The 21,374-nt window shown below is 46.0% G+C and overlaps 1 protein-coding gene across 1 annotated transcript in view; it reads left to right on the top strand.

The window, feature by feature from the left end:
- LOC119400216 (4-pyridoxate dehydrogenase) overlaps positions 1–21,374 on the top strand; it is a 63,706-nt gene that overhangs the window by 29,297 nt on the left and 13,035 nt on the right. The window contains exons 5-8 of the mRNA XM_049417547.1: positions 3,447–3,574; positions 5,997–6,164; positions 17,423–17,567; positions 18,274–18,425. Of these exons, the coding sequence (XP_049273504.1) occupies positions 3,447–3,574; positions 5,997–6,164; positions 17,423–17,567; positions 18,274–18,425 (593 nt within the window). The remainder of the gene's footprint in view (positions 1–3,446; positions 3,575–5,996; positions 6,165–17,422; positions 17,568–18,273; positions 18,426–21,374) is intronic.

Below are 21,374 nucleotides of genomic sequence, written 5' to 3'. Positions count from 1 at the left end.
CCTGTTCATAAAAAATCGCTATAAGAATGTCATTTAGTGAGAGGAGTCTCCTTAACGCATGTAATACTGCGTGGCAGAAGCCTAGAATCGCACCAGGCGTCAAGACATGTAAACTGCGAGACGTGTAAGTAGTTTGAAGCTGTCCAGCCATTACAAATTGTGCAGCTTCGCAGGTGCGTGTGACACCTTAGGGACGCGCGTGGTTACTTCGCCAATTTGCAAAAGGAAGAATTATGGCATAGTGGGCACTTCGCAACTGTACTTGCAGTAAACGTTCTAACATAGTTTGAAACGGCCAGTGTTACGCACACGAACGACCCTTTCCTTGCGGCATAGTTGAAAGCGATGGGCTCGGAGCCCCTATTACGGTATCGCGTTCTAATCTTGAAAGCGAAGCTCAATCGTCCTCCAGCTTTTTATTTGGTGAAGAAGGCAAGTTCTGCGGGCCGCCACAGGAGCAGCTAAAAACATGGGTGATTCCTCCATCATAGGAATCGCTACAACACGAAAGTGAAACGTGTCTTCACGGAAGTAGTGCTTATTGTGTAGTGATATATGACAGGTTGTCCAATGTATATTCGTGTTTGGCAGCTATAGCACCGTGTGGCGTGGATGCACCCATGTTGACGCCTAGTTCATAGAGGTTCGTAGCTTGAGCCGCAAACGCGTGCGTTCCGCTGGCCTTGGTCTCGCTCCACCAAGGCACGACATTCGCCCGTCGAAATCGTTTCCTTTCTGCAACGCGTATTGTGGCAGTTTTGTTAGTCGGTGCTCTCGCAATGGAAGTAGTCGGCGGTGGAGAAATTCCGTTGGTGCACGTGGAAGCTGCACTACTCCGATGAGCCGGCGCACGCTAACACGAAGCGAATGGCAAGGAACGTAACTGCGTCTAGGGTGCCTCGGCGACGCCGGCGCGGCCGGTGTCCCTAGCTAGTATCGAGACGCTTTAACCATGACCTCTGATATCGCGCGCAATCTCGGTGTAAGCGCTAGTAAGTGTTGATCGTGCATTATTTCTTTCAACCTCTCACAGACGGCGGCACCGTCCCGCTCCACCCCTACCTACACCGCCAACTGCGAGCACAGTGCGAGACAGAATGTGTGAAAGACATAAGGCGCGTTTGTGAAGTGTCCAACATCTGCCAAGTGAGCTTAGTTGGTTTAGCGTCGGGCGCTTACCGTCGCGGCCGCAATGTCGTGGGTTCGATTCCCAGCGGCGGATGTTTTTCTTGGCTTTTTTCTTTCTCACCCGTTGGCGCCCATTTTATCAACGTCATATCCGTAACTTTCGTGTTAAAACTCGTAAGACGCTTGAACCTTGTCTTCAAGAGTAAAACGCCGGCCCCGTTTGCAATGCCTTCTCAACGACATCGCAACCGTGTCGCGAAGAAACGAACTTTTCGCCGTTTTAAAGTGTTCTATAATGCCGACTGCAAGTACAGTTCCCAAGTGCCCACTACGCCTAAATAATCATTCTGCTTTTTTCCGAAGCACCCATTACGTGCCCGTAAGGCATTACGTGTATTTACTCATCTGCACACTTTCACTTTGTTGATGCTGTTGCTGCTGCTGACGATTAATTACGCTCGAGTGCCTTGTAGTGGGTGGCCCTTTAAACCACCCATTTGTTTTGCATTTCAGGTGGGGTGACCCCTGGTGCAATTTTGCGTTTCTGCCACACAGTTTTGCATGTTAATGAGACTCCTCGCACTACATGACACCTGCATAATATTTTGTTTCCCGGCACCTTCAAGCACTGGCGTGGCTCTGTGGCAGGACACCTGTTTGCCACGCAGAAGGCCTGGGTTGTATTCCGGCTCGGAGCCATGATTTTTATTACTTGCATTTTGCGCGACTTCGCTCACACAACACCAAGTTTTCGCTCACAAACAATGACACCGACACCGATGTCAACACCGGAATTTCTGCGAAACAAGCTCTTTAACAGAGTGTGACGTTGGGCGAGTTTGTGCATAGCTTAATGAAATATTCATCAAGCAAGAAAACAAGAGAATACAAGATAGGGCGCCAGACTTTCAACTAGTTCATTTTCCTCACATCACCCAAATATATATGCTTCCAGATATGTGCGCAAAGAGGGGGTGCAGCACAGGTGACTATGACATAGCAAAACCAAGAAAAAAAAAACGAAACACAAAAAATAAAAAAACCTTACCGCACAGCGCTATCTAAAAATAGGCATTCCTTCTTGTACAAAGTGATCGAAGGGACACTGACGCATTCATCTCCCTTCTTCTTTATGTGATATGCCTCAAGTACTTCACGTGCTAACGTATCGCTGCTTCGTCCTATCACACGTCTGGCGCCCTATCCTGTCTTCTCTTGTTTTCTTGCTTGTCTCAGCTGCACCACAAATATTTTATTAAGCTCTCTAACACTATCCCGTTAATAACTACGAACGCCATGCTACTGTTGAAAAAATATAGAGAAATGTATTGCAGGGTATTGCATTATCTTTTTCGCACAAAGTACTAGTTCATTATGCGTTAGTGGCTGCTGGCATTTGCCGCAAGCGTATTGTCCTGGTTAGGAGACCACATGAAAAGTTATTTATATTCTGACAGATCTTATACAGATGTTTGGTCGACGTGTTTGGTTATACAGAAGTTGTGGTCGACGAGAGATGAAGCGTAAGAAGGTGGTGAGAACAATGTGCGTTGTACTTCAGGATTCGTAAAGAATATTTTACGAAAGAGGCACAGGCGGGCTCGCTTCCTTCTGTTAGAAAGGTTAGGGAGGTCTAGAGAAGTTTTTATTGAACTGATTCTGCTGATAGACCACTTGCTGAAAGAGAAGCCATAACCACACAATGGTCACTACTGGACGCCATCTGAGCACTTCTATCAACCAGCACAACAAGTCTGCTTCATGTGCACAGTACTAACCTTCCATTTTGAGTGTGGTTCTGGCATTCATCTATACAGTACGCGAATTAGCACAAGCTACAATCATTTCATGCGCAGAAAATCTAAAGGTGGCCTCGCCGGTCGTTGCGATAAAAAAATCTTAGGTTATTAGAGTTATGTCAATGAATCAATCAAGAAGGAATGTTTCTAGAGGCAACATTTCGACAAGTGGACTTGTCGCCACCAGCTGATTCCTAAACGAAGACAAAGATTTTGCTCTTCAAGGTTACATCTTCCCCTGAAGTTCTGTGTCGTTTGAATCGCACTGGTTGCTATTGCAGTATGCAGTTCACTTCCCTTGGACAACTGCTTGGGCAAGGAACTATACATTACAGCGTGCTTTTCATTTGAAAACGTTTTTGTGTACTTCTTTGCTGATGTCTTTCTATTTTCTCTTTCTTCCTTCCTCTCTTATTTTTCCTATCATCCTCCTCAAACCCGTATCAGTTGCCAGGAAAATATGCGTTACCAAGAAAATGAAACAGGGAAACCAGTACAAGCATTTTATATTTTTTTCAGGTTATTCCAGGGTGCAGTCAAACACTGCTTACGGTGTGCGAATGGGTCCCAGCACATGTTTTTTGAATGAAGAAATACGTTCCAAAGTTACAAATTTGCATATTCACACATACAGCGTGGTAAAAGAGGTAAGCAGTAAATCTTTTCACCAGTGTTTTGAGTTTAAAGGCGCCTTCCAAATTAGCCGAGATACAGAGAAAAAAGAAAGAAAAGTGGACGTGCGCAACCATCTTGATTGAGAACCCAATTTCTGATTAAGCTGTTTCTATATTTATTTGTCGGTAAATCAAAACAAGTACCTCAAGTATTTACACGCACGTCATTCCTCAGTTTTAAAACATGCCCACTTATAAACGCTTTTGAGTACCCGTTCAAAATTTCTAATAGGATTAACATTCTTAAACAAAATGAGACATTTATTGGTTTATGTTTATCTTTGGTGTGTAACAATAACCGCTGAATGTAACCACTCAAAAATCAGCGGTCACTAAGTCAGCGGTCACTAACCGCTGTCCTGCCATCGGAATTTTTAAACGAAAGTGCACTTTTTAACGGAGAGATCAGACAGCGAAACAAGAGGCAGCTCAATATTTGCGCTATCGCTAGTTTTAACTGCCTATATCGTGAGGGACCCCGCAACACCTTTTCAAATATTCTAAAGACACCTGGCTGCCCAGCTCTGGGCCGTCCAGCAGGCCCGCGAAGCGGCCGGCAGGCTTGGCCTGACAGTCCCGACGTGGGAGTCGCCCGCTGCGCGCTGACGCGCGCCTTCGAGGATCCAAATAAAGTTTTGCAAAAAACCAACCAACCAGTGCTAATGCAAACGTTGTTTAAATTCGTGCATAAGCGGAGATATCGCAATGTACGGGTGCTTTCCCTCTTCTCACCTAAACTACGCTGCTGCTTAGGCAACGCAATCTACAGGCTTGCGCAGCCTAAGCCGCAGCTAGATGCCACCTCCAAGAGGTCCACATGCGTGTCTTTCAGGGGTTTTTTGGTACCTTTCACGCTAAATTGTAAATTCTCTGCTTGGTGAAGCGCGATATTCTTTGGCTCACATGTTCACCGGATCTTTACTAAAGATCGCCAGCGTTTTCTATGCTAGAAAAGGCTTACAAGGCCCCCTTTAGTTCTCAGCTGTATAAATGCGTGATGCACAAAGCCTACTAACACCGTTAGACGGTCATGCTTCATTACCATACGTACTGAAAGACAAACATTCAAGCTCTCTAGTTCTCTTATTTTGCGCCAGTGTTTACCCGCATTACTTTCGCCCGCGAAGAAACATCATGTATACTACATCAATGCGGCCCGTGGAGACTTTAATGAGTTTTTTTACAGTAAGATTAAGGCACCAACGTGCTATGAGCTCTGAAAACACTATGCGTGCACACTAGCTGGAACGTTGGACTTCGGCGCTGTGTACTTACAGCTTCGTACATAACGTGTAACACTGTGGGAGCTTCTGAAGAAGTTCGGTGAGCACAATTATGCCTCGCATTGCGGGGTCAACTTTAACAGTTGCAAATGCTCGTGCTGGCCCAGCGCAAGTACACATTTGTCATATTCAGTGTCCATGTGCTTCGGTTTGTCGGCAACTTGCCCTCTCACTGATGAGTTGCCAGCCTTCAGGTTAGCTGAATTGGTAGAGCGACCGCCCCAGATAGGCGTCGGTGCCGGGTTCGAAAGCTAGACAAGGGTGAAATCCGATTAATTAGGAAGCTTTAGTCTATAAGAAATCCACATGAATTTTCTTGTATCTTTTGTGCTAATAAAGGGTAAATGGCCATATTTCTTTTAACTTCTAAACTGATTTCCAATCACATTATAAACTGCATACGCGAATACAGATGAGCATCCGTCAGTATGGCCACTAAGTGCACAAGAAATCGCACTGCAACGGGTTTTGCGCGCAGTTACCGTGTCGGTATCCCTTGAGGACTGCGAACTGAGGATGCGGCGTGCAGTGCTTTCCAGGTGCTAAACTTTAAAATAGCCGACTTCTCAAAATTGAGGAAATATTTCTTTTTTCGTCTACATATATATAGTCTAAAATAGAGTTCGCTGGAAATCTTGATACTGCGGTACATAGCTTGAGAGTCCCTGCACCATGACAACCATAGCACGAGTTTTACGAGCAAATAAAAAAAAAATAACCCCGGAAATATTAGCCTGGTTTACAGCCTCGCTTGCTAAATACTGCATGTAGTGTATCTGAACAAGAAATCCGATTATCACTACATGAATGGATTCGTTGCTGGCTGGTGCTCTTCCTTCTTCCTGACACGCCTAACTTCTAGTGAGCAGCAGTGTGAGGCTGCCTTGCGCAGCTCGAGGCCCGACATTCAGGAGGACATCCTGGCGTGGGCTGAGAGGGTAGAGGAGGCCTACTTCAAGTAGGTCCTCCCCCCCCCCCCTGTCCCATTGCCCCCTTCCCGTTGACCAGGGACAAACAAAGTGCATTCATTCATTCATTTACTTGCTGGTGCACTCGATTTCATGTGATGTCTGATTCTCCAACTCTGATAATTTTTATTTTGGTCGTTACAGATAATTATCGAAGGAAATAGAGCCGTCGGAGTAAAATTTAAAAAGGGCGGTGAAGAAAGCACGGTGCGCGCCAGTCGCGAGGTCATCCTGTGCGCAGGTGCCGTGAATACACCTAAGCTGCTCATGTTATCGGGAATTGGGCCTAGGGAAGACCTGGATCGAGTCAAGGTAAGGACACCTCATGAATATCGCTTCGGCCAAAATGCAAATTGGTTACGCGACAAAAAAAAAAATAGCGCACCTTGCACTAAGTCGAGCAAGGCTTTGGGCACAGCCGAGCTGGTGGGCACCTGGCTGGTCGTGGCTTGGCTAGGCTTTTACCCTCTGACTTTTCTCTTTCTCTTTTCTATTCTATACTGCACATGGCTATGCGTGCTCTCTTTTTTCCTATCTTTTTTTGAATATCTGTCTTTCTATCGCTTTCTTTTTCTTCCCTTTGTTTCTGGCTTTCTTTTTCTTTCTCTTTACTTCTATACACCTTTCTTCCTTTCTCTCTGTAGATGTTCTCTCGAATTCTGTCTTTTTCTCTCAGTCTTCCCTTTCTTTCTCTTTTTCTCTCTTTGTACTCGTTCTCCCCTTCTCCTTTCCCTCCTCGTCACCCTCACTTCCCTTTCCCACCACCTTGCTATACTATACAATACAAGGTTACGCTATGCTTTGCTAGCGTGCCTGGATAGCCGAGTGGTTGCGACGCTGGCCTTCTGATCGTGAGTACGCGGATTCGAATGTCGCCTCGCCAAGACATTTTTTCGCCAAAAATTTCTCTTTCTCTCTCTCTCTCTGTACTCGTTCTCTCGCCCGTCAGAGTTGTTGCATCCCTTGCCGGGCAAATGGGCGCACGTGTTCTGGGAGCGAAGCAGAAGAGGAAGAGGAGGACGGAGATGAAGAAGAGGACGATGAGAGCGTGTGCTTGTTCATGATGTTGATAGTTTGCTATCTACGAAACACAGCAAACTTCGAGCATAACAGCTCTGCTGTAAAAACAGAACAGTAAACAGCAGTCTTAGTATAGCGTCCGCAACTGCAGTGTGCGCTAAACAGTACGCGCCCGCACTTTTAGTGGGCCGTTCCACAATATGGGCATGTTAGACGAGCAGTACGCACTGTCGGATGCCCCAACCTGTCCTTCATAACCATCTAGAGTCAACAAGCGCCATCAATGTTCTAAGTAATTGGGCTTTCTCGAACTAAGCCAACCTAATCCACAAACAAGTCTATTACCGAGGAAACATGACGGTAGTCTCTTACCGAACTAACATGAACCAAAGTAACCAAGTAACCAAAGTAAGTGAACCAAAGTAACCAAAGAACATGAACCAAAGTAACCAAAGTAACCAAAGTAAGTGGCACAACTTACTACGGATGAGCGAGTTGTCTAAGACAGCAGGATGAGATGATATAGGGGCCAAGCGGGTGGCTGTCACTTCGAGGGCGCCGCCATCGGTGCCATCATCTGGTATGAAGCCAAAACATTCTCGCAGACACGACGGTTTCTGGTTACTCCTGTCAGCGTCAAAACAAACGCTCGGTCCCAAAAATGACGACGAAATATTCGCCATACTTGCTCCCCGAGGATAGGTAGGACCAAGCGAAAGTTCATGTCACTGTTTATGCCTCCCTTCCACAACGAATAACGAACCAGACTCCGAAATCTGATCGAAGCCGGTGGCCTCGTGTCGTCATGTTCCAACGCTACTCCCGCTATCCCGCCAAGCTGAATCCAAGAATTAAGGAACGTGCGCAATCTGCAAAGTTCTTACTAACGTTCTGCACATGCGCACTGATTGAGGACCCACGATGTTTTTAGCGTACGCTAAGCTCTAGCCTGCGTCACACTGAAAGTGCTTATTGTGTTTGGCATATTATAGACACCTGTGGCTAGTGCCATAATATCAGTAGTTCGGCTTTCGTTGCTATTGTAGTAATTTTATCGGATTCCTGCAAAGACCTGATCTTGGGAATGGATTTCCCGCGTGAATATGGCGCCGTTATAGACATTCCGCACAGGTCGGTCACGTTTTGCATGAGCCCAGACCAGATTTTAATGAGCCCTGTACAGATTACCGACGTAAACCTCAACGCGCTTTCAACAATGACGTGACTGCGGTAAAACGCTGTTGTGTCTATACCATGCGGCGTACCCAGGAGTTCTGACAGCACTACCGAACGAATTCCAGCAATGTTATTCAGTCATGGCCTGTCCATTGCACGAGACGTCATAAACATACACTGCGGACGCACGCCAGTTCTACTAACAAACTTTAGCCCTGAGCGCCAGCACCGAGAGGAATAACAATTGCGTACGTGGAAGAGCTCAGTGAAGTCACAGACTGCTCGACGTTTGACAAGACATAACAACGGCCTGCCACCCGTATCTCTATCTGTCAATGTTGGCCCAAGTTTGCTGCCTGAGCAGAAGGAAAGCCTTGTGGTTCTTAATAATGGTTATCATGACTGTTTCTATTCGATGTCCAGAATTTGTGAAATGCCTTAGAACAAGCTTAGAATTATTACGGATGGAACGGCGAGGCCCACACGGAAAAATCTATACCGGGTGACGCCGCGGGAACGTGACGCCATAGAAAGTCAGGTAAAAAAAAAACGCTTCAAGATAACGTTACTCAGCCGTCGAAGAGTCCATGGGCATTGCCGGCACTATTAGTCAAGAAAAAGGATGGCAGTTTACGGTTCTGCTCAATCAAGTCACATAGAAGGACGTTTACCGACTATCTCGTACAGACTCCTTCGACAGACTGCGGCGTGCCCTTTGCTTCTTGTCGATGGATTTAAGGAGCTGATACTGGAAGACAGAAGTCAACGACAGAGACCAAGAGAAAACAACTTTGGCTTATGCTCCACACCGGCAACATTTCAGCGGCTCGTGGACACCGTACTATCCTGCCTCAAGTGGCACACGTGGTTAGTATTGTCACGTGGTCGTGACGTCGACGAAGACCGCAGGCGACGAGTCCAAGATGAAACTCTTTATTTGGCCGAACTTGTGGCCGAGAAACGGAAAGTTAATTTACAGCAATACACGCGGTATGCACTGATAGCGGCGAACAGAGTGTTGGCCGTCGATGAACTGACAAGCGGTGAAGCGCGTCGGCATTTATGCATGTGCCGTCGAATATCCCAGCGTCATCGCTGGTTTTCGCGCAAACTCTAGAATAAGCTCGAGTGTTCGCGTCTTGCGCGCAATCTTAACAAAACGATCTGCAATAATCGCGAAGCTTCTCGAACAATGAGGCGCGGTTTGCGCTGAGCGTTGCTGACAGTCTTTGTGGGCAAAAATCGAATACAGCAAAAGTGATAATAAGAAACGCACGTGGCGGTATATTTGGACGATGTCAGCGTATTCTCAGCGAGATTTGACGAGCACTTGCTTAAAGCCATGCTGTCTGCTGGACTTACGCTTAATTATTAAACTGCTCAGCGCAAAAAATTTGACACAGTACACATATAAAAGACGATGACCAGCGCAGACTTCGAACTAATTTTTATTACAAGGACGCACAAATATATAGGCTACAGACAAAGATAAGATCACATGCTTATCCAAGAAGTAAAAAAATCCAAACAAACTAAAAGGCAAGAAGAAACCCCCCAAAAGCCAGGAGGTCACCCTGGAACACCACGTGCCGAAGAATTCAAAGACGTCAATTCTTTTTCCGATAAGAATATGGACGGTCTACTGATGCAACTTCCTTGAGCTATTGTTGCGGCCTCAATTATGATTCTAGTGCCTTCGTGAGACTGGGACGCGAGAACTCTTGCTTTTTCAAACAATGGCCGGCATCCACATTTAGAACAATGAGAGGCCAAGAAACGCTCCTTCCCCCATTTCTTACTTTCTGGCAATGTTCCTGTAGTCTTACATTAAGGCACCTGCCTGTCTGACCAACGTACCTTAGTCCACAAGACAACAGTATACTGTAAAGAGTTCCCCTTGGACACTAAAAAAAACTCTATACGGTGCTTACTTTTGCAATGGCTCGCTGCACTTCCTACAGGACTAGTTCGGACTCATAACTGAGACAGTTTATTCGGTGAGGAAAAAACTCCAGACGCACCCGCTCTTTGGCCTATCTTTTTGAGCTTATGTGAAATGACGTGTAGATACGGTATCACTGCAACGATCTTGGGATTTGTTTCCTGTGAAGTGCCCCCCGTGTTACCTGGCCTTGACTGTCTGCGCAGCTTCTCAGAAACAGAAACTAGCAAGGAAATGGGAAAGCCAGCTGTCTCAAGACGGAAAATCTGCTCGTCAAAACTTTCCTGTACTGAGTAGAAGAAAGATTTGGTTCAAGCGTTATGCAAACATGTTTTTACAATACCACGCTTTACCAGTTTGCTGTGAGAAGACGCGTACGGACAGCGGTTTGTTCTCCCGTGGCTCATATGTCGAACAGACGTGTCCGACTGAAAATGTTGGTATTAAATTTAAGAACCTCAGGGAACCATTTTCCTGCAGCTCATGCGTGAGAGATAGCGGATCGAGGCATTCCTGGAACACTTTCAAGGCTTGCTGAAAGGACTCATCAACGGCATGATAGTCGCAATCAAACAGAATCAAATAATCATCGACAAAGCGGAAGCACTTACTAACATTTATTCCAGCCAACCGTTCATGAACCTTTCCATCTAAATGAGCTAGATACAAATAACTTAACACTGGGGCGATACACGAGCCTATACAGACGCCAGTTTTTTGCTGAAAGGGTTACATGGAGCGACCAAATTAAGAAATTTGGAGGCATAAAATGGAATGAGCTCGCGCAGGACAGGGTGCCTTGGTGAGGTCATTTTGGAGAGGCCGTCATCCTGAAGTGGACACAAGATAGGCTGATGACAATGATGACATACTCGTATTTGATTCGTATTAAAAAAGTCAATATTCGCACACCCAAACTTTTAAATGCGAAGCATTTTTTAGAGAACCTAAGGCACTTTGAGCGTTTCTATTTACGTATCTATCGATCTATCTATCTAGCCGCCTACGTCTGGAAGCTCTCGTGATCGCCTCGTTAGCTTGCTGCAGACCAAAATCAGTATGGGAGAATAAAAGGGTTGCTCGCGAATACAACTGTCTGGCCATGACATGAATAACATAAAATCCTGTCGCGCACATCGTCAAACCCTCCCCACCAGACAGGTGTGCACACACCCGTAACCACGGTCCGCGGGTATGCGCCACAGGTGATTGACAGTTTATATCTGACCAGGAACAGCGAGAACAGACAGTGGCAATTTAAATGAGAGAACGTCAAGAAAGACCGACATCGGTGGCGCCGACCCGACGATTGCAGAGAATAAAAAATCAGTATCGCAGCAGGAATCGAACATAAGCATACTGCTTGGCATTCAGGTATTCTACCTCAGAGCCATGCCAGGCCTTGAAACTGCTTCGAAACAAGACCCTTTACAGGCGTAATGTCGGTGCAACGCCACTTGTACCTGCAGCGCTAGCTATCTAATTTTACGAAGAATCAATAAACATTACATATGTACTCCTATAATACAGGCATGACGCCGGGTTAATGACAATTGTGGTTCCAGTGTTGGCTCCACTTCTATAGCAGTGTAATAAACTTTACATTTGTATTCCTATGATTCAGCAAGTTATACTCAAGCGTTGCTCGACCCAGAGGAGTACGCTAACGAAAGTTCCGCATGAACTTCACAAAATCCACCGTAAAGTGCACTTCGTTTCGATAATACTGACATCTTTGCTCTAACTTGAGTGCTGATGTTGCGTGAAGCCATAAGTTACCCTTTAAACGCGACGTTCCTGATAAGCCCACGATGACCACACAACTACTACACTCACAGAAACATGTCGATCCACATCGTAACGCTGGGCTGAAAGCCAAAAAACTTCAGCTTAGGCATTTACTCGCTGACTGCTTTGCATGAAACCGATTCCCACAAGGCGTGGGATCTGCCGAATTTTTTACGCAATGCGCCGCTATTGAATGCACCGCTCCGACAGCGGTGCGAACCGCTGTCGGAGCGTCTTCGTCGAAGAGTCCTGTCACTGTGCCAGCAATGTCGGCTTGGGAGCTGTACTCGTGCAACGGCAAGAAGGCGACGAACGAGTAATCGCTTATGCAAACAGAACCCCCTCCCGCACGGAATGGAATTATTCCACGACAGAAAAAGAGCATATTGCCGTGGTGCGGGCGGTTATAAAATTTCCCCCATATTTGTAAGGCCGTTCTTTCATTCCTGCCAGAGACAATACGCGCCTTAGTTTGCTTACGAATTTAAAAAGACCATCAGGAAAATTGGCGCGCTGACGCTTAAAGAATTCGGTTTGACTATTGCCCATTGGGATGCCGGTTGCATTTATCCCGCCCCATACGCACCTGTAAATCGAGTGGATGAGGACTCAGCCTTTGCCAGAGTTGTCAACACGACAGCAATCGCAAAGCTGCCACGTGACTACTCGGAACTGAAGCCCATCATTACTTATATGGAGAGTCGCACTACCACGGTCCCGAAATTGTTTGCAAGAAGACTAGTCATTTTGCTTGCGCAACGATATCCCGCATAAGGTGAAGTTTTTACCGAACGAAAACACCCACTTACTCGTCATCACAATATTTCTCAGGAGCGAAGTATTACAGGCATGCCAGGACGAAGCAACATCCGGTCATTTGAGCTATAAACGAACGTTGTGCAGAGTAAGACAAAAATACTAATGGCCATGAGTAATGAACCGTCAGTCTCGGATCAAAGCGCCAGGCGGAGATGTGTGTGTCAACGTAGGTGCATCCGTGTGGAAGGCTGTCGTGCCGGCCCAACAGCAATACATACCAACGCTTCTGAAACCAATTGGTTCTAGAAACTGTGATCTCTGGCCTCTCTTAGAGTAATCCGAATGAGTCACTGAGTCATCATGGTGACCATGGCCGCTCACTACGTCACCTATATAGCGTTATATAAGAAGCTACAAGACCGTAGTTCTACGCGCCAACTACCCGGGAGCATCCCCAGCATGTAGTGCTACTGTATGTGATAAACCCCCCAGTTCTTTGTTCGCTACCTCAAGTGCTAGCCGACTTTCATTCCAGACTACAACTGTTCAATACAGAAAAGAAACATTGATACACAATGCGTGAATTATATCTCTTAAAATACAACACAGCCGCAACTACTTATATGTAGGCACGTTTCACTTTCGTGTTATGAATACACCCCCTTGGTGTTTGGACCGACCAAAACTACGCTTGACAGTGCCGGGGATTCGCAAGAAGGCGGAGCTTTCGCCGCCAGCTTTGAAGCAGCTGACTCTCCTCATGCTACACGAAGAATACAAACACCATGTTAACCTTGACACGGATGGCTCGACAACGGTTGGAGGACCTGCAGGAGCTGTGAGCTTCCCAACAAGAGCAAAAACATCCAGTTTCGAACGTCACACGAGACATCAACAGCCACGGAGCTCACGGCAATCCGCAACGCACTCCGCAGGATTGACCGAGAAGCACGTATAAAATGGAGCATTTTTATTGATTCGAAACCAGCTCCTCAATGTCTTTGAACTGCTCTTCGTCGTGGGCCTCAAGACTAATTGGTGCTGGAAATAAGACAACTGTACGATCAACTAATAGACAAAGGACATGATGTACTTTTCAGTGGTTGCCATGTCACTGAGGCATCACTGGTAACGAGCATGCCGACGATGCAGCTAAGAATGCTCGCGAAAATGGCGTGATGGAACCTATTCCACTATCAAGAAGCGACGCAGCAGCAAATAATAATACGCTAGCACATGCTGTCGCAGGGTCTATATGGAACGCGCCCGGTTTTCTCCACACACGTCTTCCCCGCCCGGATCCGTGCCAACAACTGACTATTCCATCTGGCCTACCCTGATCCGAGACGACCGTTCTCTGCCGCATGTGGCTTGGGGTGTCTTTTACGAACGTCTTTACTTGCCGCATCGGAATGACAGGCGTTGTCGATGAGCGAAAAAAAATCACCGATGATTACGATACTACCTAATACGAATTCTGAGCGCAGCTGTTGAGGTGTTTCAACTTTGCGATACGTTGAGACGAACAATTTGAGAGACATGTATGTACGTAATATTAATGAGAACTAACAGACAATAATGCCAAGGAAAGTATAGGGGATGTTTTTAGTTGTAAATGTAAGGTAAATGGGAAGAAAGAAAAGTGGACGAAAAGATAGCTTGCCGCGGGCAGGGACCGAACCTGCGACCTTCGAATAACGCGTCCGATGCTCTACCAACTGAGCTACCGCGGCGGCCATCCCCCCGTCCACTTTATAGGGTATATATGTACATTTAAACGTGGGAGCGTCAGTCAGCGCCGCCAGTAGCCATGACGGCGAGTGTGGAACACTCTTTTTCTGCCTGTTGGCGTCACGTAGCACGTGAGCTTATTACGAGCTGGCAGCTGACCAATAATCCCTCGCGTACTACCTGAAAGCATCAAGTCTGCCAGAACGAGACCCTCGCTATGAATGAAGGAAAGAAGTGTTGACCTTAAGGGCTCGTTTTCTTTGTTATACACAATATTAATGAGAACTAACAGACAATAATGCCAAGGAAAGTATAGGGGATGTTTTTAGTTGTAAATGTAAGGTAAATGGGAAGAAAGAAAAGTGGACGAAAAGACAGCTTGCCGCGGGCAGGGACCGAACCTGCGACCTTCGAATAACGCGTCCGATGCTCTACCAACTGAGCTACCGCGGCCATCCCCCCGTCCACTTTATAGGGCATATATGTACATTTAAACGTGGGAGCGTCAGTCAGCGCCGCCAGTAGCCATGACGGCGAGTGTGGAACACTCTTTTTCTGCCTGTTGGCGTCACGTAGCACGTGAGCTTATTACGAGCTGGCAGCTGACCAATAATCCCTCGCGTACTACCTGAAAGCATCAAGTCTGCCAGAACGAGACCCTCGCTATGAATGAAGGAAAGAAGTGTTGATCTTAAGGGCTCGTTTTCTTTGTTATACACAATATTAATGAGAACTAACAGACAATAATGCCAAGGAAAGTATAGGGAATGTTTTTAGTTGTAAATGTAAGGTAAATGGGAAGAAAGAAAAGTGGACGAAAAGAAAGCTTGCCGCGGGCAGGGACCGAACCTGCGACCTTCGAATAACGCGTCCGATGCTCTACCAACTGAGCTACCGCGGCGGCCATCCCCCCGTCCACTTTATAGGGTATATATGTACATTTAAACGTGGACGCGTTATTCGGACGCGTTATTCGAAGGTCGCAGGTTCGGTCCCTGCCCGCGGCAAGCTATCTATTCGTCCACTTTTCTTTCTTCCCATTTACCTTACATTTACAACTAAAAACATCCCCTATACTTTCCTTGGTATTATTGTCCGTTAGTTCTCATTAATATTGTGTATAACAAAGAAAACGAGCCCTTAAGATCAACACTTTTCCTTCATTCATAGCGAGGGTCTCGTTCTGGCAGACTTGATGCTTTCAGGTAGTACGCGAGGGATTATTGGTCAGCTGCCAGCTCGTAATAAGCTCACGTGCTACGTGACGCCAACAGGCAGAAAAAGAGTGTTCCACACTCGCCGTCATGGCTACTGGCGGCGCTGACTGACGCTCCCACGTTTAAATGTACATATATACCCTATAAAGTGGACGGAGGGATGGCCGCCGCGGTAGCTCAGTTGGTAGAGCATCGGACGCGTTATTCGAAGGTCGCAGGTTCGGTCCCTGCCCGCGGCAAGCTATCTTTTCGTCCACTTTTCTTTCTTCCCATTTACCTTACATTTACAACTAAAAACATCCCCTATACTTTCCTTGGCATTATTGTCTGTTAGTTCTCATTAATATTGTGTATAACAAAGAAAACGAGCCCTTAAGATCAACACTTCTTTCCTTCATGTATGTACGTACAGTTGCATACCCCTATTTAATCGCATTGAGCATCTCTTACCCAGATGTCTCAGTGCCTACGCGTAATCTATGTCGCCCTTCTCTTTCGCAATTTTTTACACTGTCCGGTTAAGATTGGACATACCTCGGTTGGCCGTGTTTACATATCCCACCACGTAAGCGGCACATGCGTACGTTTCAAGCTCTACCTGAAGATCCACGCTTCAATCTAGGATGGACGCCACCCATGGGTAATAGTAATCCACCCACCTTTACTCCACGGTGCGGGGCAGCATGAGGGTAGGACGAGGAGTACCCGCTCGGAGAACCGAAATGCACTTTGCCTTGTCCATGACGTCGGGATGTTCTCAGAACTGCGCCATTAAATCATAATGGGGTGATTCCAGGGCCTGGTGCACGGCTTGGTAATTGTTTCTGAGGCTCTCAACGTGTTTCTTCTGCACGGCGACGGCCACGCCGCTCAACGTACGAACAGGCGCCTAAGAGCGCCTTCGACCAACGCAAGTCTTCTGCTTTGCTTGCCCAATTCCTGTGGCACGTACTTGTTCGCGCGGTTGCGCAACCGACGGCGACGGTGCTCAACGCAGGAACGGACTCCTGAGAGTTGCGCTCTAAAATCCCCATGGAAGCCAAGAAAATTCACGGTTCCAGCCGGAATCGAACCCAGGCATTCTGCATGGCAGTCGAATGTTCTACCACAGGCATGCCAGTGCTTCAAACTGCTTTGTTAGAAGACCCTAGAGAAGCAGCAACATATCGGGACAACTCCAGTTGTGCTTGCAGTGCTGGCTATCAGCTTTTATAACAATGCAATGTGATGATCATTACATATGTACTCCGTAAGATATAGTCAAACTTTGCTCTAATGGGCCGAGAACCACTACTTATAATATGCAGGTCTCACCGAAGCTTGCGCTTCGTCGCGAAGCAGGTGACATCCTTGCTGTAACGTTTGTCACAAGGTTATAACCTTATGATTATGAGCTATCCTTTACACGCCAGTGTAGCCGACGTTCCTAGCAAGCCCACGGTACCCGCAAAACTACTCAATTTACACAAAGGTGTCCATCCACCTCGTAACGCTTGGCTAAAAGCAAAAAATGCCACATTTGCTGTTCGCTGACTTCTTTGGATGAAATCTATGCCCACAATGCATGGGACCTGCCGAATTTTTATAATAGACGCTTATGTGACTACGGATGCAACACAGCTTCACTTTCCCGGATGTTGGCACCTATAAATGCTCTGGTGCTCCTTAAATAATGTCTTGCACTATTCTCCGGCGAATTCTTGATATGGGTAAAGTTTTATAGGTAGCTTACACGCGCAATGGGACATTGCATAAGAAAAATGACGAAGACAGGTAACAATATTTTAAGTATAATTGCATCATTAATATCTCGGTTATAGAGAAAAGGCTAATGATGGTAGGACGTCTCTCTCTGCGCATTTTGAATAGAATTTATTATAATATTAAATTAGTGACATTTTTACACAGGAAATGAAAAAAGTTCTGTTTTGTCGCAGATTCCTGTGAAAGTGGAACTTCCAGTGGGACGAGGGCTTCAAGATCATGTGATTTTTTTGGGACTCGTCGTGACCACAAATGGTGACCTGATCGGCTTGTCGCACTTCAACGAAAGCGTTGAAGAATACAAAAGAACGCGAACAGGTAAATATAATGAATGACTACGAGTTGTCATGTGCCACGTTCATGTATAGAGTTGACCAAACTTTGTCGTCTGAAACGATTAGCCCCCCCCCCCCCATACAAAAAAAAAGAGCGGAAGAAAAGAAACCATTTTTACAATATTCCATATGCTCACAAAGAAACAAATCTGCACCTAGTTGATAACACATCTGGATATACAGGGTGCTTTTTAGGCCGTACATATAGACAAATTTTTAATAAAAATGCTGACAGTCATCTTGGCAAACGAACTCTACGCCGTGGGGGAAAACTGCCGCACCTGAAGTTATTTTGAAATGAGTGATTAACAAAAACTCGTTAATTAACTTTTAAAATATTAACTGAAGGTTTACATTGATAAGTTGCAGCACGTGAGAATTTATGGCCTACTCATTAAAAAAAAAACAAAAATACACACGTAATTTAAGATATTAATCATCGAAATTCAAGGTCCCGATCCCGGCGATATAACTGAGCGCGCCAGGCACGCATGAGATGCGTTATCTGTGTGACGTCAGGCCGGAAGTCCACGTGACTAACTTGGAAAAAAGGCGCGTCGCAGCAGAATATACTCAGGAAAACAGGCAAGTCGTCTCAAATACACAAGTGGACAGCTCATTTTTTGCGTTTGGTGTGTAGTGCTTATCCGCCATAGATGAGAATAGCATTATTATTTGTTTCTTTCCAGGCCTTCTTACAATACCTGGAGCCTTTGAAGCGTTGCTCTTTACAAGGAGCGGCGTCGGAAATGAAACTGAAGATGATCCTGACATTGAGCTCGAACTTACAGCTCTCTTTCCGAGTCCAGAGATTGAAAAGTCGAAATACGTCTCCAAGGAGGTGAGCTACATCAGCTTGCGAATTCATGTTTTTTTCTTTCAAATCGCCGTGTTCTGTTGCTCCTTGTGTTAATATGAGAAAGTTGTGAGTTGTATGCTCGATTTCCAAGAACTAAGGAGCAGCCGTTGCATTATTTGTGCTTCTTCATCTCCTTCACATCATATGAATGAGAAAACACATGTAAGTAGCTACATGTATATGTACCAGTGTTGTATGCGTTACCGAAAAAAAGTAACTAAATACGTTACTCGTTACGCTAAATAAAAAGGAACGCGTTACCGCACTGCCTTACCTATAAAAAAAGTTAACGCGCTACCGTTACCGTTACCGAAAAAAGAAATAACTGACGGTAGTTCTGCCGTTACTCCATAGTCAGAAATCGTAATCCGTGCGTCTTCGTGTCAAGAACCCACAATAGCAACCTTATAAAAATCATATTTATATGTCACATTAAAGTTTTCACCCAAACAAAAATTTTAACCGAAATACTCATTAAACGAGAACAATTTGCACGAATGTGGCGTATCTTCGCAGTACTATAGCGGCCTAAAGTTGCCTGTATAGTTACTTGTGATGGCTTCTAACTCTGTGGCACACGGGGAAGCTATTTTTCGGAGTGGGTCATTAAAGGGAAACTAAAGGCAAATATTAAGTCGATGTTGATTGTTGAAATAGTGGTCCGCATCGCGTTAGAGCACTTCAAACCACCCGCCTGAAAGCAGTCTTTCTGACGTCACTGTTGCCGTGCCCAACGTTGCCCGCCTTTACTGCGCGGCCACCGTCACTAGTAGCAGCAGTGTGAAAGTAGCGGGAGCCACAGCAGCAACAACGGCCATCGGAGCCCTCGAAGCTTGCCGCAATCGCCGTAATGTATGTGGACGGAGAACTTGACAACGAGACATTGGCTCGCGACGCTGGGCTCCGATCCAATTCAGCGACTTGAGCCCCGATGAACGCGGTATGCTGCTGAGGGCTCGTAGTACCGGCGTCGTTGCCTACTACGACAGCAGCCTCGGCAGCGACTCTCCGTAGCGCGAAAGCAGTGAGGAAGCCAGCAGTGCGGTGTCAGAGTGACTTTCACGAGCGTGCAAAACACACGCGGCAGTATGCGATACCGCAACTACCACTGAGACGCGACCGCGTGAGCGAAGCCGGGCTCCGGGCGAAGCGCAGTTCGGCGAAAACGAAACCTTTGAACCACGCGCGCCGTTCCCCATGGCAACGCCAAAGAGGTTTTTTCCATGAATCAAACAGAAGCGAACAAGCAGCATTTTGGTAAGTCTCTTGATGCACGGAAGGTTTTTTAGGGGCGAAGCTCCTTAAGGCGGCACCGTTCGTCCCTCGTAGTTGTCGTAGTCGTAGTGCGTAACCAGTCGTAACGCTAGTGCCAGATCTTGACCTCCAAGGTGGTGTCGGTGGGAGATTTCTCCTGTGCGTTGTTTAACAATAAAAAATTCGCAGCTTGCGCGTTAACTAAAAGCCGAATTCTTCTGTCTCTCATTCCCCATTAGCAGCCATTGGCTTGTTCCAGTAGGAAACGTTAGTAGAAGTAGAAGTGTAAGTGTTAGCTAAAAGCCGACTTCTTCTGTCTCTCATTCCCATTAGCAGCCATTGTTTACCTCCAAGGTAGTGCCTGGTGAGATTTCTCCTGTGCGTGATTAAACAATAAAAAATTTGTTGAAAACGCCGTTGATTGATGAAATAAACCAACGAAAGACGCCAGATGTTTTCTAAAAGCAAAACGAAAAGACGCCAGATGTTTCTAAAGCAAAACGAAAAGACGCCAGCTGCTTAACGAAAGACACCAGATGTTTTCTAAAGCAATGGTTTTCTAAACAATGAAAATTCACAGCGTACATGTAAAATTAAAATGAGCTGCAAGACGTCCTAACTCTCATCGAACCTTTAGTATAAACGCGCCCGATCTCACGTCGGTGATGATGTACTGGGCAGAATGCACGGAAGATTCACGGTTTACCGATGAACCTCTGCAGCTTCGCCCACTCGTCATCATTCACTCCGTGGATATGCTGTGATTTTTTTTATTGTAGCTAGCTTGATTACTAGTGATTAATTGTAGTCGGACGCTCTCACGTCATCGGGATCATTTCCAAAATGTCCCACTCGTTGCGCACGTCGTCTGATATACTTAACTTAATTTCTCGGTAAGTAAGGCACTACTGTTGATAATATTGCCGTTTTAGACGTTGTAATACATTGAGCTTTCACTCTGACATAAATTGTTCTTTGCCTTTAGTTTCCCTTTAAGCGCAAAGTGATCGATTTCATCATCAACAGCCGCCGCAATGAAAAAATTGCTGAACAATCTTGCAGTAATTACGACGGCGTGCTTTTAATACATAAAGAAATGCGGAAATTTCGTTGCAATAAAGGAATGCCTAAATGGCATAAATCTGGGAAAAAGTATTTGCCCACATAGGCAAGTTTTTTTTTCAATTTCACCTGTAGAATTGCCGCAGATATTGCGACGGCGTTTGGGAAAGTGCTCATCGTTAGCCTTGCTTCCTCAGGAGTTCAATAACCAGAAATGTAGGCGCAGTTAGAAAGAGCAAGAAGCAAATCTAATTTTGAATACGAAGTTTATAGGCAGTGCTAGAGTAATGCGGGAACGATTTTCTAATGTAGCTACAAACCGCTCAATATAATCGATAGCTGCGTTTGAAAGATTTAATCGGACAGCTAGACTCCCTTATTAGCGCATACGTCCGCACCTACGCTAAACAGGAGCTCGACGTACGCACTGTATGGTACTCGCGTATTCACTTTCAGGAAGAGCTGGTGAACGCGCGGAAAGTTTCTCTTGAACACGCTCATGGCGATGCCAAGGGTACCGAGACAGTCGCTCATCTTCAGTTGGTGATTATGCTCAGAAGTCGTCCTCCTTTGTGCTGGAGCTCACACCGCATCTTGATGTCCGCAAGCCGAGCA

The sequence above is a fragment of the Rhipicephalus sanguineus genome, chromosome 7 (assembly GCF_013339695.2).
Source record: "Rhipicephalus sanguineus isolate Rsan-2018 chromosome 7, BIME_Rsan_1.4, whole genome shotgun sequence".
Lineage (NCBI taxonomy): Eukaryota > Metazoa > Arthropoda > Arachnida > Ixodida > Ixodidae > Rhipicephalus > Rhipicephalus sanguineus.
The sequence above is the reverse complement of the archived record's forward strand: the minus strand, read 5'-3'. Positions and strand labels throughout refer to the sequence as shown.